The 24,965-nt window shown below is 38.9% G+C and overlaps 1 protein-coding gene across 2 annotated transcripts in view; it reads left to right on the plus strand.

Moving 5' to 3' along the window:
- LOC134357321 (GRAM domain-containing protein 2B) overlaps positions 1 to 22,492 on the plus strand; it is a 61,943-nt gene extending 39,451 nt beyond the window's left edge. For both annotated transcript variants that reach the window (XM_063068733.1, XM_063068732.1), the window contains exons 7-14: positions 505 to 576; positions 2,434 to 2,514; positions 3,972 to 4,080; positions 7,180 to 7,293; positions 9,592 to 9,685; positions 11,779 to 11,889; positions 16,215 to 16,308; positions 16,681 to 22,492. In XM_063068733.1, coding sequence (XP_062924803.1) covers positions 505 to 576; positions 2,434 to 2,514; positions 3,972 to 4,080; positions 7,180 to 7,293; positions 9,592 to 9,685; positions 11,779 to 11,889; positions 16,215 to 16,308; positions 16,681 to 16,722 — 717 coding nt within the window. In that variant the 3' untranslated portion in view covers positions 16,723 to 22,492. The remainder of the gene's footprint in view (positions 1 to 504; positions 577 to 2,433; positions 2,515 to 3,971; positions 4,081 to 7,179; positions 7,294 to 9,591; positions 9,686 to 11,778; positions 11,890 to 16,214; positions 16,309 to 16,680) is intronic.
- Positions 22,493 to 24,965: the final 2,473 nt, after the last annotated feature.

The following is a 24,965-nucleotide window of genomic DNA, read 5'->3' on the forward strand; positions in this document are numbered from 1 at the left end:
GTCATGAAATTTGTTGTTCTTGTGGCAGTGATACAGAGCAAGATACGGAAAAGGTACAAAAAAGGTAATGCAAAAGAAGAATAGCAAGATAGTACCATTCAGGAATCTGATGGCAGAGCGGAAAAAGCTGTTCCTAAAGTATTGAGTGTGGGTCTTCAGGCTCCTGTACTTCCTTCCTGATGGTGGTACTGAGAATCGGACATATTCAGGTGGTGAGAGTCCTTAATGATGGATTCCCCCTTCTTGAGACACTGCCTTTGGAAGATGTCCTCAATGGTGGGGAGGCTGGTGCCCGTGATGGAGCAGGCTGAGAGGACACCGGCCTGCAGCCTCCATCCCAGGCGGTGATGCCACCAGTCACAATATCTCCACTGTAATTCTACAGAATTAAAATGGAAATTCTAGAGTTTTAATGAAATACCAAATCCCCTCAGACTCCTGATCAATTATAGTCACCTCATCATGATTGCATCAACATCACCATATTGAACTTTTTTATTGCAGTTTATGTTTGTTTCATTGCTGTCCAGGGATGCAACCTACAAGCTTCTGAAATCTGTTTGTTTACATCTGGAGGTGAGTATAGATGATCGAATATGTAAAGGTTAGGTTATTGTAGTTTGAAGAGATTTTTTTCAATGAAGCACAACATGAAACTTTGTTCACTATTATGGCAAAGGATTTGGGATGGAGATAACTTGTGCATGTCCATTGATCATCTTCCTGACTTGATCAAACTTTACTACAGTGTGAAATTGGTTCATCCTGCCCTTTGAGTCATGCCACCCAGCAACCCCTGATTTAACCCTAGCCTAATCACAGAGCAATTTACAATGACCAGTTAACCTATTGATCAACCAATTAGCCAGTCTTTGAACTGTGGGAGGAAACCTGAGCACCTGGAGGAAACCCATGTGGTCAAGGGGAGAATGTACAAACTCCTTACAGATAGCAGTTGTCAGGTCAACTTGTATGCCCTGAGTAAGCATTTTACTTTTCGTTTGTTTGTTTGTTCATATTTAACCATCCCTAATTTTGATTTATCTCGAAGAGGAGAACCAACAGACACCATTACATCAAAATTGCAAAACAAAAATGCATAGTGAAAGGAAATAGCAGAAGCATTGTCAGAAAAAAAAAGTAGATCATTAGTAAAATGCCCTTCAGTGGACATTTTCCCTATTTTCCAACAATTGGAGGAAATGAGCCAACATTTTGTTGGCTTAATCACTTGCCTTAATAGTCATGGGTTTGCCTTCCCGCTAGTGCAGTGTTCAAATCCCATTCTTTGAGTATCCATGTGTTTTTGCTGGATTATGTCACTGCAGCAATCTGCATCTCCACGTGTCAACATATATCCACAGCTTTAGGTTTGAATTCAGTAGGACTCCGTTTTCCATCAGGTTTCATCATCAGAAGTTGTGATCTGTGCACTGGATTGCTTCTATTTTTAATTTAAGAGGAGAGAAGCAAACCGTTTATCTTGCCTTTCCTTAAACATGTCTCCATCCCTTCAGTGGAGCATATCTTTAACAAAATCATGAGTCATCTGCACCTGAACCGTGCTTTTTTTCCCCTGCTGTGATCCCAGGCATGATGTTGTGCAAGGCGGTTGGATTCCAGTATATTGACATGCGCCTTTGCTGCATAATGTAGTGGAGAGCCACTCCAAACAAGCAATTACTGTGTTGGCTGAATAGCTTTAATACATCAGTAAAGGCCCCATCTCCAGAATTGCCATCTACCAAAGCTGTCACTGGAATTAAATGATTGCTTTTAACACTTGCGAAGGATTATCAATAAATATTTCAACCTATACAATATACCTAGATACTTTGTCTAATACTACTGTTTACTTGTCATTCTTACCATTTCTTTCCAGGAGGTCGCTGTATTTGAACTGGTTTAAGCTGTATAGTTCCATCATTATTCCTATTACAAGATTCAAGCCATTGTGTTGTTCCTCATTTGAATTTCTTGTTTATTTCTTTAAACTGGCCATTAAAGATAGCAGGCATGGCCATTGTAAATGTAGTATGCAAGGTTTTGAATAAATAAGCCTGTGTAGAGCATAGGACATTATAGTTACACATATATAACTCATGACCCTTTGAATGCACCTCATTTTTCTTCAAGCCATAGTTTTCCATGCCCTGCCGTAGTACTGTGAGTAAGTATAATGGCTTGGTATTCACAGATCTGAGGCATAGAATTTTTGGGGTTTGTACTCCCCCTAAGGATTTCCTCTTTGTCTCAATCTTAAATGGGTGATTCTTTATCCAGAAGCAGTATCCTCTACTTCTGGGCCTCTTATCCGTTGAAGCTTCACTTTCGTCTAGCCCTTCAGAATCCTGTATGAACTATACATTTTGAACAAAGTTTCATACTAAATCCAATATTCTAATTTTGATTTGTACATTGACCTTTTCTTAGGAGCGATCTGATGATATCAGTCCAAATCCACCCCTTACTGAAAATAATCTCAGAGCTGAGCGCCCAACATCTTTGCCTATAGTAAGTGGAAATTTACTGTAATCTGTATCACACCTATCTTGTGATCTGCAGCAGAATGACTGATTCAAGGGGCTGGTTACTATAGTTATCGTGTATTTCAGTCTTCGTGGAGATCCTTATTTCCATTTCAATGTATTTGTTTTATAATAGGTTTCCTAAAAATATTTTAGGTTAAAGTTGTTTTGAAGACTGATTTAGAAATCACTTTAAACCCGATTCTACTGAAGTGTAAACCTGACATGTGCCTGTGATTCATTGTTCAAGTGAAGGTTATTCCAATCACTTCATATAGCTATTTTCAAAGTGTTTCAGCAATCAAAAATAATATAATGTGTATCATATGCTAATGTATTCCTCTGGTTTGTGTTGGACTCAGAACTAAATTTTTCAATGATGCAGGCTCTAGACATTTAAACACTTCACAATTCCTTATAGGATGAATTTATAGCAGTAAACTCGAAGGATTAAAGATATGTAACAGGCTTTTTCTCTGAAAGGCTCTGATCAGAGCTATTCTTTCTTTGGTTTTTTGAGTGCTTTGGTAATATCAGAACCAAAAAAAAAATCATTTGTACTTTTTTGTTAAACTTGTTACTTTAAAGATACTTCTCTATGTTATGCATTTTAATTATGAGAACAAAAAGAATGAAAGTCTTTCATAATGTGTTTTCCTTTCCTCAAGATAAGGGAGTGAAAAATATTTCTTGATCCCAAAAACTACATCAAATGGCAATCTCCACAGCAGTTCTGTGTACTTCATTTGTAGAGAAAAGCAACATGCATAAATTGAAATTAGTTTCAGATGGAGACGTTTTTAAATGAAGTTAACCAGGCATATTCTCTGTACATTGTACTGTGCAAACGTTGAAACAGCACACAGCAATAAGTGTTCTAAAGTCTTTTTTTTAATCCTACTGAAGGAAACAAAACTTGTTAAAGCAACTTCTTCCATTAAAAGAGGTGTAATTTTTCCCAGCTTTCAACAAATTTTAGTTAGAAATGTTGCATTAAATTTGTGCTTTTGATATCAATTGTGCGTTCCTTCTATGAACTCTTCCTGGTAATAATAGGTGGTGTCAATGTGTGCAGGTGGCTTCTAAGCTGTGCAGTTCAAGTAATCTGATGAATGGGGTAATTTCAAGATGCTGATCGCTAGTTTGACCATGAACATAGATATACTTGCACAATGAGGCTGCAGTAAATTTCTAATGATCTACTATGTGCTTGTTTGGAAATCCTGAATCAGCATTTGGAAGAGTTTTTAATTTAAGGAAAAGTTTTCTGAAAGTGTGTTGGATTATTAATTAAAATAACATCCAGTTCAATGGAAACTGTCAGCCAGATTAATGATTTTACTGTACCTGGGATGCATATTATGCTTGGATTAATTTTTGTTAATACATCTATATAACTTCACAAGGAACCTAATGGAAATTATCCTTTTTTTTTGGGGAAAGGATTTCAATATAGAAGATTTGACAGATTTTCCAACAGTATGCAGAAGACGGGAATTGGAGCAACTCAGCAGTTCTGGTTCTCAGACTCCAGAGTCTGAAAATTCCCAAGGTTCATTGCATTTATTATTTAAGGCAATTCTTACTAAGATGCTATTTTTGGCTGTAATAAGATCACATCAAATTCCATAAAGCCAGCAGACAAAAGGTAATGCAGAAGATTCTGGTTAATTGGGACACATCGGGACCAGTACCTGCCCAATTATTGAAGTTTCATGGAAATAGTTAAAAAGGACAAGCCACCATTTAACTGAGTAAAAATGATGTGTTTAAGTGAAAAACAGAACAAATTAGAACACTACAAATATAGCTACAGTACTTAAAACTGTGTATTAATTCCTAATAATTATTGACAGAGGAATTATTCCTGTGTACACTGCTGTGTTCTTTTGATTGACGGTAACTGAACACAATTAGTGCCGACATCTAGTACAGATAATGGACTTCCTTCTCATAATGCATCCTCCAAATTTTCATTTTCATTGTAACATTCAAGATGATTGTTGATACCTTCAAGTTGCTCATAGTTCCTAACTTGTTGAAGTAGTGAAATCATTTCATTTTCACTCACAGCTGTTTCTAGCATCTCCAGGTCTGAGTGCTTGAACCTGCAGTAAGTGAAATAGTTCTGAATTCTCTTGCTGCTTACCTCTCGCCAACTATCAGTGAGAAAAATTACTGCTTTTTGAACATAAACACACAGAACTGACACAATTTTAAACATTTTGCACAGTATAGTGTTTAATAGCCACAGAAGTTTCCGCAGCTGACACTAGTTAAAAACTGTTCAGCAACAGTCTCCTGACCCAATCAAGCAGTATAGTGTCCAAATAAATGAAGGGAATCCTGGCTATTTTATAGATTTTTTTTGTTCCTTCAAAGTTGTCCCAAATATGCAGCTGCCCCAATTAACCAATGGCCCAATTAACTGGAATCTACTGCATTTTGAATGCATATACTTCTGAAAAATGGCTAAAACAATAAAATCAAGTTGGCAAAATATCGGATAGAATTTCAGATTATCCTACACCACCTCAATACAAAAAAAAGACAATTGAAAGGTTCGAAAGTTGTGATGAACCAAAAAAATTAATTTAACTTAAAATGTTAGAATCTTGTGGTATATGCATTATTTTAAAAGCTTAGGAATAAAACCATAAGGATGGGAGCAGAAGTAAGTCATTTGGCCCGTCAAGTCTGCTCTGCCATTCTATAATAGCTGATTTATTATTCTTCTCAATTCTATTCTCCTGTCTTCTCCCCATAGCCTTTGACACCCTCTGAGTTTGTGCCTTCTGGTCCTAGACTCCTCCAGTATAGGAAATATCCTCTGCATGTCCGGTCTATCCAGGTCTTTCAATATTCAATTAGTTTCAATGAAATCTCTCACAACTGAAGGTATGAGCAGTCGTGATGCCTCCTGCAGTAGAGCAGCCCTTTATCTGATGTTAAGACTCACAAAAGCAGCCTATAGGCAAAATATTACAGATGGACGGCTTCACTATGCCAATATGTTCAGAGGCCAGTAAGGTTTCATTAACCGGAACATTTTGTTTTGAATGGTTATGTTTGTGATTGTTGAGCATAATTAAAAAAGAAGAACCTTGTATGTTGAAAATTAAGATAGGCAGTCATGAGCGGATATCCTGAAATCTGTGCTGCAGGTGGGCACCTCTCACCTACTTCCAAAATAGAACTCGTTTGAGGTTACTGCATATGGGTCACAGTAAAAAAAAGACTTGAATGTAATGAAGTGATCATTTCACAGAAGGGAGAGCTCAGTGAGGAGCTGTTCAACTTGGCTGATGCTACATAAGTTCTTAGAAAGTAATGATTGAATTTTGCTATTAAATGTGCTTTACCTTAAAAAAAAATTATGCTAAAGCAAGAATTTTGAAGCTGCCTTATTAGCAATCGGGGGGGGGGGCGCGCACGGTGGTGGGAATAGCCTTAAGTCAGCCCCGGACTCAGTTCCCCATGTGCTTTGAATTAGTTAAAGTTAACTCAGAGTAGTAGATGCACAATAGGCAAAGCATTCACTCACACCAGGCTGTTATTTGCACCTCAATCCAAAGAGCTACGAAGTTCACAGATCAGAATGACCTCAAAACCACTGTAAAGGAGAGGGAGCACAAAGAGTGAAAACTGATGTGGCCTCCCAAAACCATCCGAAGGTTTAACCAAATAGATGACCTTACTAAGTTCTTGGTTCACCAGTTTTGCCCGCATGGTGATCGAGATGGGTAAATATAATTGATTAGAGGAGGGAGGTGTCTGGAAAGAGGGTCATAATCTCAGGATATGGGACAAAACATTTCTGAGTGAGATGAGGAGATCTTCAAAAGATGAAGATGTGGAACTGTCTACCAGAGAAAGCAGTTTATGCCAAGTTTGAGGTAGGCTGATTTGTAGACAAAAGATACTACTAATATTGGGGAGAGAGATTCAGAATATAACAAATATAGAATAGAAACCACACTAAACATCACAGTAAATTCAAAGAGCTGAATGCCCAACCTCTGCTCATATGTAACATAAATGTCAAAGAGCAGATGGGTGGTCTGAAGTAAAACTACGAATGCAGTCTATGTATAAAAAAATTCAAAAGATGAATATTGGTTCTTCTACTGTTAATATTTCTTGTACACAATTTAACTTTAATACAGTACTCAGTGTTCACTTCTAGCAGTACAGTAAAACTAATAATCCACTGCCCAATTATTCAGAAATCCCTATGGTTTGACATTTGCCTCACTGGTTTCTTGTGTTCCTTTCAACTCATCAGTTACCCACTCCCCATGCTCCCCTTACACTGACCAGGAGCCCTGCTCCCCTCACACCCTTTAAACTTGCCTGGTTCACTGGAAATGTTGTTATTACTCTGCATAACATTAGAAAAGTGAATTAAGAGTAATGGCATTTTAATAGGAAACAATATTATATATATATAAAAATTGAAAATTAGTGCCTAACTTGATCTGCTCCCCACAGGTTTAAAAATAATTGGCAACTTATTAAAATGCTTCATTTTAACTTTGTTTTAAGAATATTTATAATATTGAATACATAGATTCATGACATTTTCTATGAGCTTAGAATAATGCTTCGTTTGCAAAATGTTGAACTGCAAATAACTAATTTGTCTATTAAGAATTTAACAGTGCAACCCAAGCATTATTGAAAGTAGAAAAGAATGCCATTCCTGTGCGTGCTGACGTTCACGTAAAAGAAATGTCTGATGTGAGGAGAAGCTATCATGAGAGCAGTAAGTATTTGCATCTGATTTTTTTTGTATAGGAAAAGCTTTCCACAAAATGTTTTCTTCACAAATTCCTGAGTTTTTTTCCTCCTCAGAGAAGCAATTGGTTTATTGTTGTCACATGTTCTGAGAAATAGTGGAAAAACTCTGTTTTGTATGCCTTCCTCAGAGATTTCAAAACACAAGTTCTTCAATGTAGTGCAAAGGGGAGAACAATAACAAAATGCAGAATATAGTGTTAAGTTGAAGGAAGCACAGTGCAGGTTGATGTATCTGGATAGAATAATTTGAATGATGCATCCATAAAAACTGGGGTGTGCCAGATTTCTGTGGCCTTCTGAAGAAGTAGAGGCACTGGTGTGCTTTCTTAGCCACAGTGTCTATGTGATTTGAACAGGATAAGCTATTGGTGAAGTTTACACCTAGGAACCTGAAGCTCTCAGCCATCTCCACCTCAGCACCATTGATACATACAGGGTATGTGTTCCAGCCTGCTGCCTGAAGTCGGTGACCAGTTCTTTTGCTTTGCTAACATTTAAAGGAAAGTTTTGTGTCTCGAAACCATGCCACTAGGTGCTCTATCTCCTTCCTGTATTCTGTCACCTGGTTATTTGAAGTTTGGCCCTATATGGTGATATAATCTCGGAACGTGTCAATGGACTTGGATCAGAATCTGGCTATACAGTAATGAGTGTGTACGGAGTAAAGTAAGGGAAGAGCAATCCAACAGCAGTCATGTTGCTAGATATCCATTCACCACAAACTTTGCAATACAACCAACTAGCTTTTGTAAAAGTAGTTGATATCTAGGTTTTTTTTCTCACTGGATGTAGGCATTTTTGTCATGTCAGCAATTAATGGCTGTCCTTAATTGCCCTTTAAAATGGTGATGAGCTGCCTTCCATTATGGTATATTGTATGGGAAGCAGGTCACTTGGTATAGAGCTATGACAAATTTCCAGGCTATTTAACAGTGACTAAGAGCTACCATCTTGCCTTGAATATAGTGACAATACAGTCGGGCTTCCTTCTCTGAAGGACATCAAGTTCAAGTTTATTGTTATTTGACTGTACTTTCATATAACCAAACGAAACAACATTCCTCCAGACCATGGTGCACCCACATAGCATATGCCACACATAGCATACAAAACAAAATATTACCACAAATAAGTTAATAAAACTAACTCTAAATGCATGTGAAGTGTGTAGCAGAAATAAACAGTACAGTAAATAGCTTGCTGTCCTAATAATGGGACTTCACTAGTGTCAGGGTATTCATTAGTTTCATAGCTTAGGGGAGAAAGCTGTCACCCAATCGGTCTTTCCTAGTCCTGATGTTTCTGTATCTCTTTCCAGACAGTAGTGAGTCAAAGGTGTGGGATAGCTGGTAGCGAGCCTCAATAATGCTTTGTATACAATGCTCCCAATGATCCTCTCTGCAGTTTTTACCCTGTTCTGTAGGGTCTTGTGTCCAATGTCTTGAAAATACCATACAATGACGCAGCCAGACAAGATGCTCAATGGTGCTCCTGTAAAAGGTTGTTAGAATAGGGGTGGGGAGCTTTGCACACCTCATTCTCCTGAGAAAGTGTAGATGCTGCTGTGGCTTCTTGACTAACGAGGAGGTGTGTGGGTCCAAGTTAGATCATCCATATGTGCACAGCAAGGATGTCTGTGCTCTTCACTCTCTCCACAGCAGCGCCATTGATGTGCAATGGAAAGTGGTCGACCTGCACCTTCCAGAATGCCACAATCATCTCTTGTCTTGTTCGTTGAGATTCCGGTTGCTGTTCCTCTCACCATCTGGCAAGCCTCTCTACCTCCTCTCTATATGCCAACCCATCATTGTTGGTGATGAGGCCAACCATAGTTGTATCGTCAGCAAGCTTGATGATGCAGTTTGAGCTGGATCTGGCAGTGCAATCATCTACCTTCCATTATGGTATACAGTACTGTATGTGAAACAGGCCACTTGGGGTAGAGCTATGACAGTTTTCAGGGTATTTAACAAAATAGTAAAGAGCAACCATCTTGCCCTGAGCTGGTGTCCATACAGTCAGACTTCCTTCCCTGAAGGATATTTGGTTACAATTACTGAAACTAGATTCAGTTAATTAGCTGAATTTGAGATGTGGTGAGATTCAAACTGGTGTCAGTAGATAATCTTGTCAAGACCTTTGCTTACAGATCAATAACTATCATGCTGCCACATAGTGTATCCTTTGCTTTCTGCAGAGAAGTTAGTAACTGACTTTGCATTGTTGAGATGCTTTTGTACTGATATCTGTTGTATATTTGCAGGACATTCGGTGGTGTGGGGTCTATTACACAAAGTAAGAGTGAATGGTGAACAGCATCTATCAGTAACTACCTTACTGGTGCTTTATCTGGTCATGTGAGTATTGTTTTTAATTACAAAATAAATTAGTAAGTGTTTTTAACTCTGTATATGGCTTTGAATCTATTCTGGACTAGTGCATTATGTATTTGTGGAACTCACAATCATGGGTTAAATGCATCTACTCGGTCCCAATCCAGGTTATGGCAGATTTGAATCCCAGCACCAAGATGCCCACAAAATGTGAGGCTTTTTGTCTGAAAGACTATTTGATGCAAGTCGTTACTAGCCTGTTAGTGGATAATTGTGTGGAGTTGAAATCAAGTTTCACTGAAGTAGATCATTTTAAGATGTAATAGAATTAGTCAAGTCGGCCCATGGAGTCTGCTCCGCCATTCCATCATGATTTATTATCCCTCTCAACCCCATTCTCCTGTCTTCTCCCCATAAACATTTGATGCCCTAAGCAAGCATCAATCAAACTCTGCTTTAAATATACCCATTGACATGGCCTCAGCCATCTGTGACAATGAATTTCACAATTCAGCAGCCATCTAACTGAAGAATTTTCTCCTCATCTCTGTTCTAAATGGACTTGCTTCTATTCTGAAGTTGTGCTCTCTGAACTTTGACTTCTCCACTATAGGAACCATCTTCTCCACAGTCACTCTATCTAGGCCTTTCAATATTTGATAGTTTCAATAGATTTCCGACCACCTACCCACACCCCACCCAGCCCCCCATGCGTCTAAACTCCACCGAGTACAGGCCCTGGGCTGTGAAGCATTCATCATACATTAATCCTTTCATTCCCATAATTATTCTCTTGAAGTTCCTAGACCCTCTCCAAAGCCAGCATGACCTTTCTTAAAACAAACTTGAGAAAATCTGCAGATGCTGGAAATGCAAGTAACACACACGAAATGCAGGAGGAACTCGGCAGGTAAGGCAGCATCTATGGAAAAGAGTAAACAGTCGATATTCCGAGCGGAGACCTTCATCAGCACTGGAACAAAAGATGAGGTCAGGACAATAAGGTGAGCAAGGGAGGAAGAAGTACAAAGTAGTAGGTAATAGGTGAAACTGAGAGAGGAGAAGGGGTGAAGTAAAGAGCTGGGAAATTGATTAGTGAAAGAGATAAAGGCTGGAGGAGGGGGAATCTGATAGGAGAGGGTAGAAGACCATGGATGAAAGGGAATGGGGAAGAGCACCAGAGGGAGGTGATGGACAGGTGTCAATCAGTGGAGTTCCTGCAACATCTGATCATGAATGCTTTTTCCTGAGACTCGGTGACCATGGTGAGATTGGCGCTTTACATTATCCAAACATTTAATTTGCAAACGAATGGAATAATTCTTTCAGAAACAGCACATCTGTCAGTTCTTAAAATTGCCTATGTTTCTTCTGTTTGGTTTTGTAGTCTCATAGCAGTAAGGTGAAAACCTACACCATGTGTAGGACATTTCAATATGGGAAACAACAGGGATTCAGATAGAATATGGGTAACATTATACACTAGCCATTTTTTTTATCCTACTAGAATGAACACACACACACACACACACACATCTCCTCGTATTATAGCCTCTGTACCTTCGCTTAAAGTCGGTCTTTAACCTAAACCACTTGGAGTACAGAGGCTGGACGATTGTAGAACCATGAGTCACAGGATTAGGCCGAAACACAATGAAGGAATTGAATACAATAAAAATTGGCATTTAACTGTCAGTTATTAATGAGAGAATTTTCCATTGACCCATTCAAAATATTACTGTTCTATTAACAGTATAATTAAAACTTACTAATCTTTGTAATTGTATAATTCTTTGATTATTTTGTTTAATGTTAAGAATAATATGGCAAATTATGAAACTTCAACAGCATGTTAGTAAGCCAGTTAAGTGTTTTAATGGTTACTTTAAAAATTGCAGTACATTACTTAAAATGTTCAGTTGTTGATTCCACTGATTACTGCTCTATAGCTATGAACACTGAAGTTCAACTTGAATACAAATATAGTCTTTGACAAAAAAAAATTGAACAGGTCAGAGAGCAAAATATAAAACCATTAGAAATTCTTTATTGCAATATTAAATGTAACTGTACCAAGATACTGTGAATGCTTGCTAAAGAACTGTTTTGTTTTGCAGAGTCATCGTGTTAGTCCTTTCATCTTTCTATATGGGCATAAAAATCTGTGCGTTGGAGCAGCGCCTAGCATCACTGGGAGCACTGCCAGAATATCAGGCACACCACAAAGGGTGAGTATGTGTGTTCAGTTTGCTTATCGATGGTCTAGAAATTGGCACAGGGAAACATGCTAAATAGTTGTTGAGCAACATGCAAACAGTCTTTGTGTGGGTTCTAGTGCTCTTCGAATTGCTGCCAAAGACAGGGTTCCATTGTCCATTGCTAATGACCCCTGAGGTGAGGAGGCAATTGGGAGTCAATCACATTGAGTCTGGAGTCATAAAGGTGGCAGATTACTTTTCCAGAATGACGTCAGAATCAGTTGGGTTTTAATAACTTTCAGAGAAATAAATAACATGGAGACAAGCCTTTTTTTTGGCCCAGCCAATCTGTGCTGACTTTCAGGCAGCTGTTTACATCAAACCTACACTAATCCTACACCACAGTTTCCTTTACTCTCCGCCTCAGCCCCACACCTCCATGTTCACATCAAAGTCTATCAGTCCCAAGAACATCGGCAACAATGTTCAATGGCCCATTAACTCAATCAACACGTGTCCCTGGGATTTGGGAGGAAAACTAAGCACCCAGCGGGCGCGCACGGTCACAGGAATAACATGCGTACACCACGTAGACACAGCTGTTGTCAAGTTTGTATCTAGGTCACTAGAACTATGGAGCCTCAGCACCTCAGAAATGAAACCACTTGAGTTTCAACTTTATTTCATTAGTTGGAATTTAAACTTGCATGTCTGCAACAATGATCCAGAATTCTAAAACTTAATCGCTATGGTACCGATTATTAATTCCAATTATGTTGCAGCCCAGAAGGATACAACAGCATTAAGCACTACTACAAGGTCCTTACTCACTGTACATGCTCAGCATACGAAGCGAAGACCAGTCACCAAATGTGTTGTGAAGCCAGGAGCTGCACAGACACCACTAAGAGCAATCAGGTGCTAGAGATTAGTGGGCGTACAGTGTGTTCCTGAAGGAGAGGAAGCTACCAAAGTGGGTTTCTTAATGGCCCGAGCTCGAGAGGTGCTGGGGGAGTGCCACTTTTGACAGGTGGTTGGTCTGAGAATGCCCAATGTTAAACACACTTCTGCAGTGCACCCCAAATTTTTAAAAGTTGTCTGATGCAGAAATTTGTATTATTGTGGGAACATGTTTCACCACTTTTAGTGCTATTAATCAAATTAAGTTTAATTATCATTCCAAGCATATATACGTACAGCTGAAAGAGACAACGTTCCTCTGGGGGCCAAGATGCAAAATATTCAAAATAGCGAGCAAAGAAGCATATTCGCTTGGGGGGAGGGGGAGAAAAACTATATATATATAGCCCAAGACCCTGGGCAACAATGTCTGTCAATCAGTGGTACAGTATCCCAGCAGTGTGCAGACGCATGCAATCCAGTATGTCATTCCACTGCTCAAACACTTGAGGGCAGCACCAACGGGGAAAGGCCAGCCCACAGCCAAGCATGGACGCCACGTTGTAAGGCTTCCATGTCTTCTCACCTGGTCTGCAGCAGCAGGCAAATCAGAGGCTTGAAGTCTAATTCTCGCTACATCCAAGGCTACACGGCTCCTATGTCATCTGCCCCTCCACCAGACAAGGGCAATAGACCTGCAGCAACTTGTATTATTGCTGTCCAACAGAGTTTTGCGATCGCCAGTGAAATGTCTGAGATGATCTCCCATGGTTGTACTGCACCAGCTTTGATGCTTGTAAGTAGCGGGCAGCAACACAGTCTGCAGCCAGGTAGGCTCCTCCGAACACAAACCGGCACCTCCTTTTTCCTGGCAGATTGCTTTCCCGATGTCCCGACTGGCTCCTTCAACACCTCGTCTGTTCCGCTGCCAGCACCGGTCCAGCAACTCCGATCAACGAGCAGCTCGCTGATGGAGTAGCCCTGCGGTACTCAAAGTTCTTGGAGCAGAGTTGTCGTTGGATGGTTAAAAAAAAACTAATTTTACAAAGGGAAAAAAAAAGCACCTTTGGTTGGCCCCTGAGAGGCCCTGTGTTTGCAAGTGCTGCCATCTTACTGGTAGTTCTTCAACTTATGAGGGGCACAGTTTAATGCAGGAATAGACAACATTGCATTCCACTCTCAGGGTCTTTGATTTTCATTGGGTTTTCTGCTGGAAACAAAAACAGCACTTAATAATATGAATTTTACAGCTACTTGCCATGAACTTCATAATAACTAATGGAAAAGTTGGTCAACTTTACTGTTGACCATGTTGCAAGTGAATATATATGGTACCATGTTTTCAGAAGGGATGAATATGACCTATCCACAAAAGTTAAACTGAAGAAATTTTTTCAAATTCTTATTTGTTTCCTTGGTTTATTCTTAAATGCTTAGCAAGCAATAAACATTACAACTGAGAAGAAGAAGAATATCTTTATTGTCGTTGTTGTGGAGCAATGAAACACAGTTTAGCAGCTCAACATTTTGCAGCATGACAAAGAATATATACATAAAATAAACTCTGAAACCTCAGGAGTGCAGTCCAAAGTTAATAATATATGGATGGGGGGGTAGGACTATTGCACACCTGCCATTCCTGGAAGTGTGATGCATTTTGCTGCTGCCGTCTTAGGAGGGGGGCAGGAGAAGGGAAGGGGGTGTTGTACATTTCACTGCTTGTGGGGAGAAGCTGTTAAGGAGCCGGCTTACTGGAAATATTAGTACCTCAGACTTTTTCCAGTCAATGGTTGACTGTGTCATAAACACAAGAGATTCTGCAGATGCTGGAAATCCAGAGCAACACCCACACACCCACTCCTCAGCAGATCAGACTGCATCAATGGAACTGAAAAAGCAGTTGGTGTTTTGGGCTGAGATCTTTCAACAGGACTGGAAAGGAAGGGAGCAGTAACAAGAATAAAACGGAGGGAGGAGCGGAAGGGGTACAAGCTAGAAGGTGATAGGTGAAGACATGGGCGGATGAGGGGGAATAAAGTAAAAAGCTAGGAGCTTCCCAGGATGAGGTTTACTTTCCGGGGCATAGAGATGTCATCCTCCTTCAAAGAATGAGGTTTCCCTTCCTCCTCCATTGATGTTGCCCTCACCCATATTCCTCCATTTCCTGGGCATCTACCGTCATGCCATCTTCCTGTCATCTTGACAAGAATAGAGAGTTCATCGTGTCCTCAGCTACCACCCCATGAGTCTCCACAGCCAGCGCATCATTCTCCACAACTTCCACCATCTTCAGTGGGACTCTACCACCAAAAAAGCGCTATACCTGCCCATTCACCTCCTCCCACACCTCCGTTCGGGGCCCCAAACAGTCCTGATGAAGTAGCACTTCACCTGGGAATCTGCTGGATCCAGTACTCCCAATGTGGTCTCCTCTACATTGGTGAGACCTGACGTAGATTGGGGACTGCTTTGTCAAGTAACCTTCACTCTATCCACAAAAAGCAGGATTTCCCAGTGGCCAACCATTTTAATTCCACTTCCCATTCTCACATGTTGGTCCATGGCCACCTCTGCTGTTATGATGAGGCCACTTTTGTATTCTATCTGGGTAACCGCCAAGCTGATGACATGAACATCGATTTCTCTAACTTCCAGTAATTTTCCCATCCCCCTTCCCTTTTCTATTCCCCACTCCTCTTACCTTTTCGCTTCTCATCTGCCTATCACCTCCCCCAGTGACCCCCTTCCCTTTCTCCAATAGTCCACTCTGATCTGTCTGATTCCTCACCTCCTAGCTTCTCACTTTTTCAACACTCCTCCACCTACCTTTTTCACCTATCACCTAGCTTGTCCTCCTTCCCCTGCCCCTACCTTGTTCTGCTTTCTTTCACTCTTCCTTTCCAGTCCTGATGAAAGGTCTTGGCCTGAAACATCGACTGTTTATTCCCCTCCGTGGATGCTGCCTGACCTGCTGAGTTCCTCCAGCAATTTGTTTGAGAATGTCAAGCTACATTCTCTGACTCTAGAACCTGGATCATTATTGATTCTGAAAAACAGTACATCTGGCAGATCAGCCATACAACAATTTGGTTATAGAATGGATTATTCAGTCAGGTTAGCAGCTTGAGATTTGCATGTATAGGTGACCAATATAGGGAAAGTCACTATTTCTTTTGCCTCTTCAACTCCCAAACCCAGTTAGGTTTAGCTCTTATCTATAGAAAGATCTGTTTTGGCAATGTGCTGGTTAGGGGGCAATATTGGGCAAGAAATAAAGGGATATTATAATTGATACAATGCATTTTATTTCCTTGCTGTACCATTCAGTTATTGATTTTTTAAAATTTGTGTATAATAATGAATGACAGAAGATCTAATGTTTAACTTTGTATTCAGTTATGACTGTTGCATTAGTAATACGTAGAATTTATTGCATTCCCCTTTCTTTTCCATAGTTCCTTCATTCAGCACGACATGGGTTTACCATACCGTGTCAATACTGATGTAATCTATGATGAATTAAATGAAAATCTTGCAAAGCTGGAAAAGGTGAGCAAAAAATTATTCAAATGCCATTATATTATTGTGTCAAAGGTTTTTCTTGAGTGAAAAAATGTTATAGATGAGTTCAGTGTCGGAAGTAAAGTTTCAAGTGTAGAATGGGTCAAGATAATGCAGTTTTCTAAATGAGGAGGAGGGTTCAAAATGCAACTGAATCCACGGCATCATTTTGGAAAGTAGCACGTATCATTTGACACCCATTGCAAAGACATGTGAAAATAGTGTTCATGTGAAGAGATTAAATTTAAATGTTTATTTTAAAATCTGAATTCCATTTCTTTTGATTATATTGGTGGAAAATTTTGCAAAAAAAAACGTGTGGCTATATTTCTCATCTTGACTCTCTCCCTGTACTTTCAGATACAGAAGAATCTGCAAAAGCTCCTTGAAGGAACTGAATGAACTTCTGCGCTTACAGTCATCGGTACATTTTGTGCCCAGCCAGGCCATAAATCTCTGGAATGTAACGTGAACTGTGCAGGACAGAGTGATGATTGTTCAGCTATGGTCCTGTATTTAATGGAATTTAGCATTGCCTTTCGAAGGAAATATGCAAGTTATTTTCCCTTGCATGTGCAAAGAAAAAAATTCCATTGACCAGCAAGTCCTTCATTTAGAAATTAAACTTTTGCAAAGCAATACTCAAAGTTGAAGGCCTTTATGTACTTCCACTGTAATGTATTTTACAAATGCCAACTAGCTAAAAGTAGTTGAGCCTTTGGCTATGTCCCTCCATCAGGGTGATTATGAATAAAGTACAATATATGCAATATCCCTTTGTCTAATGATACAAAATGAACTTTGGACAAGTCAGAAATTGCTTTTGTAGCGCAGCTTTTTCCAAGAGCACAAAATATTTTTTTATCTTTGGTGTCTGAGCATTGAATGGATGATCACATTAGCAATGTAGAGGGAAGAGAATCACACAGACAGGCATGGGAAGACAAAATCCTCCCTGTCTGATTTCCACCTTGACACTATGCAGATAATGCTTGGGATCTAAGGATTAAAATCCACCCCAGTGCTTCAGATTAGTAGGTGCCTTGCAGAGTGGTATTAAAAGCACTATAGACATTACTGAGTAAATGTACAACTATTGCAATCTGCTATTTATACATTGTAACTGAGATCTTACAACCTTGGATTTGATTTCACTTGTTTACAAATAAAGTTTTAGCATATAAAAATTTGTACTATTCTTTCAAGAGGTAGGTAGGTAGAAAAATGGGTCATTATAGTACTCTGTACATAGAAATGACATTCATCAAGTTTATACATTAATCATTTGAAAACCAATGTTGAATACAAGTTTGAGGAGTGAGCTGGATTGATGTGTCATGAGCAGAGGTAAATATTTTAAGGAAAAGCTGATTTAAATTTGTATTTAATTAATATAGGATTGTCATGTAATAAGATTATGTCCAAATCTTTTGTTTTAATGATGAGTTAATTTTGAGTTAATATCGGGATCTGGGCAATGCCACTATTATAAACCAAGGCAAATTTCAGTAATATTAATGTAGAAGGACATTTACTTCTGAGTAACAACCATGGATTCCCAACCACAATTTTTTTGGGCCTATGTAAACAGTTTTTTTCCTTCACTTGCTTTAAGTTTATCCAGACCAGTTTAACCTGAGAAATTTGGTCCCATTTTTGTTCTTTTCATGGAAACACAGTCCAAGGATAAAGCAGGAAACATTTTTCATATTGGAAAAACCTTTAATTCTGGACATGAAGGTCTCTAGGTTTTCAAAAAGAGCACGTAACCAAAACTTAAAAATTTTTCAAATTGGATTCCATTATTTAATTGGTTAATATGAAGAATTGAACCAATTTATTCCTGAATTTGTTAAATCCTTCAAGTTCTTCTCCCAAGAATAGTTTCCTAGTCAGCATAACAAATTTTCCCAACCTCACAAATCATAATCCATATATAACCTGCATTCTTCAGCCTATTTTCTTTTAATACTTGAAGGCAATTAATGATTTAGGCCTTTAGTTTAAATGGCTAGATATGGCACACGTATTTATTTACGCTGTGGTGTTCTATGATTCCCCACAGATCTGTTCTCTAATCTGCACCAACCTGCAAGTAATGGAAACTGGAGCCCTCCCTGAAGCACTGTCCCTGTTGACAGATTTCACATTTTTTTAAATCAATATTCAAGCAATATCTTAAAAGTTTAAACAAGTTTTTAAATATACTATAAAGTGAATGTTTAATTTATTACTAATGAAACTCCCTAACCCTATTTAAATAAATATGGTCAACGTTTGTCAGCCATAGATGACATAAAACCAGGGGCTAAGTGTGTGGTGCATCCAGCCCAGTATGATGTGGAACTGCTTTAGAACTCAGAGATTCCAGAAGCAGAGTGCAAGGTCATGTATCATCTGGTCTTGGCATCTTGTCTGCTCTGTGTCAGAAAGCTACAAACAGAGTTGCTGCCCACACAGGAGCACAGCCTAGCACAATGTGTTCTAATCATGCAATTTGTATCACATATCATCTACATAAAGGAGGTCTAATTCCAATATAGCATCCTCTGTTATAATAAGGAAAAGCTACAAATTGTTTGAAGGATTTTGATTTCAAAACTTTAACTGGAGTTTTAAAATTAACTTGACCAATTCTCAATTAGGTTTATTATCACTGACATATGACATGCAAATTGTTTTTTTGCAGCAGCAGTACAGTGCAAAGACTAGGATCTAGAAAATACAGAAGTAAATATAGTGCCAAAAACAATGAGATGGTGTTAATAGACTGTTCAAAAATCTGTTACTAAACCATTGAGTGTGTGTCTTTAAATTTCTGTACCTTCTCCCTGATGGTTGTAATGAGAAGAGGACACGTCCCAGATTTTGAAGGTCCTTCAAGATGGCTGGCACCTTCTTATGGCTCTGGTTCTTGATGTGTTCGATGGTGGAGAGGGTTCTGCTCGAGACAGATTTGAATCTACCACCTCCTTAATATCCTGTGCACATCAGCCTCCTTACAAGTCTGTGATGCAACTAGTCACTGTTCTCCTTTCTCTATCTATAGAAATTTGCAAGAGATTTTGTTGTCATACCCAATTTCCTCAAACTCCTAATGAAGTAGAACTGATGACTTGTATTTCTCATGATTGCATCAATGTGTTGAGCCCAGGAACTTGAAGCTGCTCGCCCTTTCCATTGCTGATCCCTCAATGAAGACTGCGTACTCTCTCTTGACTTCCCCTTCTTGAAATGCGCAGCTGCTTGATCTGGCTGATGTGTGCAAGGTTGTTGTGGCACCACTTGATTAGCTTTATTTGTCACACATATATCGAAGCATACTGTGAGATGCATTATTTGCATCAAATCAAAGCAGTGAGAATTGTGTTGGGCAGCCTGCAAGTGTCCACAAAGCAGAATTAGGCCATTCAGCCCATTAAGTCTGCTTCGCCATTCCATTATGGTTGAAGTGTCGCCATCCTTCCAGTGCCAACAGTTCACGTCCACAACTTGTTAATTTAACCTGCGAGTCTTTGGAATGTGGGAGGAAACCGGAGCATGTGGCGGAATCCCACTTGATCACAGGGAGAAACTATAAATTTCCTCCAGTGGGAACTGAACCCTGATCTTGCACCATTGCTGCTAAGTATTACACTAACCACTACAATACCATGCCACCCCAACCAGTCAATCTAACTTATTCTTGTATGCCATATTCTTTGTCACCATTTGACATTTCACCAACAAATAATGTCATCTGTTAACTTTCAGCATTTTAACTGTGCTTTGCCTCACAGTCATGAGTGTAGAGAGAGTACAGCAGAGGGCTACGTACGCATCCTGTGCTGACTGTCAGCCTGAAGGAGATGTTATTACCTACCTGTACTGACTGGTCTTCCAATAAGGAAGTCAAGGATCCAGTTACAGAGAGAGGTACAGAGGCTGAGGTTGTGAAGCTTCACTATTAGCACTGATGAAATGGTGATGTTGAACACCAGCCTATAATTGATAAACAACAGCCTGATGTATGTATTGCTGTTGCCCAGGTGCTCTAGAGTGAAAAGCCAGTGAGATTGCGTCTGCTGTTGACCTGTTGTGGTGGTAGGCAAATTGCAGTGGGTCCTGGGCCTTGGTCAAGCAGGAGTTAATTCTAACCAACCGCTCAAAGCACTTCATTATGGTAGATTTTAGTGCTATTGGGCAATTGTCATTGCGGCACCCTGCACTTCCCAGGCATTGGGATGATTGCTGCCCTTTTGAATCGGTTGGGAAGCTCAGAGTGCAGCAGTGAGAGAGGTTGAAGATGTTCCTAAATACTCCAGTTAGTTGGTCAGCACAGATTTTCAGTTCTCTGCCAGTTACATTGTCAGGGCCTATTTCACCTTGGAAGATGTTCAGACGTTGGACTCCCAAGACTGAGATCATAGGGTCACCTGATGCTGTGGGGATTCACACAGGCGTAGTGTCATTTTCCCTTTCAAAGTGTGCATGAAAGGCATTGAGCTCATCAAAAAGTGAACTATCACTGCCATTTATGCCTTCTCGGATAATAGCATGCAAACCCTGCGACAGCTGAAATGCAACTGATTCTGTCTCTAGCTTCAGTCAGAGTTGTCCTTTTGCTCTTACGATGCTATCCAAAAGTCCTACCTCAACTTATAGCATTCTGGATTAATAGTCTTGAATGGCACAAATCTAGCTCTTAGCAGACTGCAAATCTCCTGGTTCATCCTAGGCTTCTGGTTTGGGAAGACACAGTATGATTTTGATGAAGGATCTTAGAGCTGAAATGTTATTTTTTTTTCTTTCTACAAATGATGCCTGACCTACTGTTTCTAGAATTCCCTGTTTTTATTTCAGTTTTCCAGTATCTGCAGTTTTCTGATTTTCTTTTTTAAGAAATCTCAGCTTCTGTTTATCTCCTGACAATAGTAATTTTGACAGCATATCATTAATGAGCAGTTAATATTAGTTTTTGACTCATCCTGCCAAATAGCGATACATTTCACTATTAGAATTACATGTGTTCAGAAACAGGTGTTTAATTGAAGAATACCTGATTAGGATTTCATTTTCATTAATTACTCTTAACAGATATCCTACAAAGAGAAAATGGGAAAACAGCCATCTGTTGGCACGTATCACTTTGTGAGATGCACTTGGCTGTACTAGCACTGTGTGTTCATAAACACCTGTTATACCATCTGTTTGAAATAACTCTAGGCATACACGTTAACAGTCAAGAAGCGTTTTGCTTATCAAGTTCAGTGTAAATTAAAATCATTTCTCCCTTTGCTTTAAATTGTTGAATACTACATCAGAACTCAAGCAATCAAATATACAACAAACAAATGGGATTTTCACATTGTATTGATTAACAATCAGGTTGGACTGTTGTGATTAATAATTCATTAATTAGACCTGTGTATTAGTGCCTCAAAGTGGTTCCAAAAGGATGCCATGCCCATTGTGATTTTCTCTTCTAATAGGAAGATACAAAAAAATCTTTGTTGGGATCCAAACCGAAGTTGGTTATGCTCCATTCACTGGAATTTACACATAGGTTTAAGGACACTGACAAAATATCAAATTTTAGCATTTTTTTGAGTAAGTAATAGATCTAAGCTCTTGAATGTAAGGTATCTTTCACATAGCAGTACAAATGTGCATGCATTAGTTCCTGCAGGTTTGCTTTTCTATCCATTATTATTTGGCTCCTATTACAGTTTATTTTAAGTATCATATTCCATAGAGAATTTCTGGCTCCTTAGTGACTACAATCACTAATGTTTCATTTTTATGCTAAGCTCTAATGATTGTGACATTTGAGGTTTTCTTGCAGCCTCTGTAGTTTCATGAAACTCTATACAGATTGAAGATGCTCAGGAAAATAGAAAAGATGTCAGGGTGATTGCTTTGATCTTTGTAACTAAAGTTTGCATGCTTTTATCAGAACATATCCTATAAAGGATGTATAGGCAGGCACAGTGTTTTGTAATTTTTCAAACAAAAAGACTAAACTGGGCTTCCACAGTAAGTGTTCTTTATTTCAGCCGTGATTTAGTATGCATTGTATTACAAAATATTTTGAAGAATTTTATTCTCTGTATTTTTCTATTTGATGGTCAAAGCCTTGCATACATATTGATTTCCACTTCTAAATGGTATCTTTTGTTTTGCATTTCTGTATTCGGTGTTAAATAAATACTTTAATTTTCAATGAATCTATTTTTTAGTATCTCTCTTGGACATTGAAAAAGTGCACATATTAGAACCTAATTGATGATAGTCGCTTGCTATTGTAACTAAAAACATGTTTCACACTAATTTGGAGTTCACTTCTACTTGCATATATCAGAATATTACAAACAAATTTTGTACAACCATTTAATTCATCGAGATTAATATCCAACAGAACAATCGTATCTGTCTTTTTACAAACACAAGGGGTTCTGCAGATGCTGCAATCCTCCACCCCTTTATCCCCCACCCACCCACCTTTCCCCTCACCTGGTTTAACCTATCACCCAGCCAGCGTGTACTCCTTCCCTCCTCCCTCCCCCCACCCCCAGTGTTCATATTCTGGCTTGTTCCCCCTTCCTTCCGAGTCTTTTCAATTAAAACATTGACTGATTATTCTCCTCAATAGATGCTGCCTGACCTGCTGATTTCTTCCAGCATTTTGTCTGTCGTTTGTCTCTTTGCCCAGTGAACTTGTGAGAAGTATCACGGTGGTAGATTGTTTTTAAAGAAAATGAGAGCATTGCTTTATCATATACAAGGTATTACAGATAGTTTTATAGGTCATTGCGTGAATGAGTTGGAGCAAGAAACGGAAGAGCCAGGGTGGGTAAAAACAACTTTCAAGATGTGAGTCTTGTGATTTTTTTTTTGAGGAACTGGCAACGGAGAGTCAAGATGGCAATACAATGATAATAGATTTAAGCCATTCTTTTTTCTGGTCTGAAACCCAACCACTGCTCAAATCCCTCATATATAAACAAGAACTGAGAAAAAGCTCTGTTTTAAAATGCCATTGAGCCATACTCCTAAAGTTGCTTCTCCTGCCTGGGTATTTAAAAAGTACTTTTTGATTTGAAATGAATGTCAAGGTATTTCTGGGAGCTATAAAACTTACTAAAATGATAAACTAATTGGAAAAGCTACCTTACTTTGACTGTAAGGCCATTTTAAGAGTTGAGACACCTGACATACTGAAAATTACTTCAGTAATTTCACCTAGCCCATTGAGTTCTTTCTAAAGGGGACATGACCAATCAAGTTCGTTCTAAGCTTTTCTTTTAAGTTAAACGTGATCCTGATGGGACTCCTCCTAAACTTGCTTTAACTGGCAGCAACAGAGACCACTGTAGGTTAATACAAATACTGCAATATCCACTAGATTTACAATGTTCACAATCCAAGTGTATATTAGACAAACATACAATATACTTTTAAGCATGAATTAAGAGAGAATTATTCCACTGACAAGTAAACCATATTTAAAGGTTTGTTTTTGCGTTAATCAAGCTGGCTGCTGGGAGAAAATAATTTTAAAATTATAAAGGAATGCTTTTTGATTTTATTGCAGCCCTAGTGTAATTAGATTCAGCCAGTTTCTTCATGCCAGCATTGCAAATCACATTTTACAATCTTGCTAGTGTAAAATCATGACTCATCAATGCAAATGAGCAGTGCATTTCTTCCCACTCCAATGTTTTTTTCTCCTCCGAAGCTATCACTCAGAATTAGTGGGGTAAAAATATTTACGTTAAATTAAATATAAAATATGACATTAAGTATATAACAAACACAATTAAATCACATTTTCCTTCAAAGAAAATACAGCTGTTAAACAAAACATTTAAGGGCATTCAGCTAATGTATAAATACGACAAAGCTAATTGGAACAGAGAACAGTACAGACCTTCTGACTATGATGTTGTGTCGACCCTTTAACCTACTCCAAGTTCAATCAATTGGACCTACTTATCTCTTTCCTGCAACTCATATTTGAATCCCAAGGAATTCCATTGTCAATCATACTCTTTCTTCACTGGGCAAGGTCAAACTTCCAAGAGCATAAATGAAACCTGCATTACAGTCCTAGGGTTTATGTCTGGACTGTTTATGAAGAAAACATCAAAATACTGAAATTACAGCAGCTTTAACTAAAACAAAATTGCAAAGGTGAAGAACAGGTAAGTTATAGCCAATGCTACTGAAAATCCATTATCTGTTTATTGCTCTTGTTAAAAAGGAAGCTGCCTTACATTGGTTGAGCATAAATTACAACATAATGATGTATTTGATCATGTATACCGTAGACAGTCCAAGAAGAACTTCTCTGAATAAATGCCAGTGTCATCCATTCTTTCCTTTGCCTCTATCCTAGCAGATATATGTTTTGTTCTCTCCACTCTTCCCTGCAAATTATATCCGTGCTAGGTTTTTAATTTTTCCTAGTTCTGGTCCGGAGTTAACCCAAAACGTTAACACTTCTTCCATCTTCGCAGATGCTGCCTCAGATGAGTATTCCCAATAGTTTTTTTCTTTTTATAGCTATAGCTTATCAGCTCTCCATATTTACCACGGTACACCCTAGTGAGTATAGGAGTTGGGATGTAATGTTAAAATTGTACAAGGCATTGGTGAGGCCAAAT

Source organism: Mobula hypostoma, chromosome 16 (genome assembly GCF_963921235.1).
Source record: "Mobula hypostoma chromosome 16, sMobHyp1.1, whole genome shotgun sequence".
Taxonomy (NCBI): Eukaryota; Metazoa; Chordata; class Chondrichthyes; order Myliobatiformes; family Myliobatidae; genus Mobula; species Mobula hypostoma.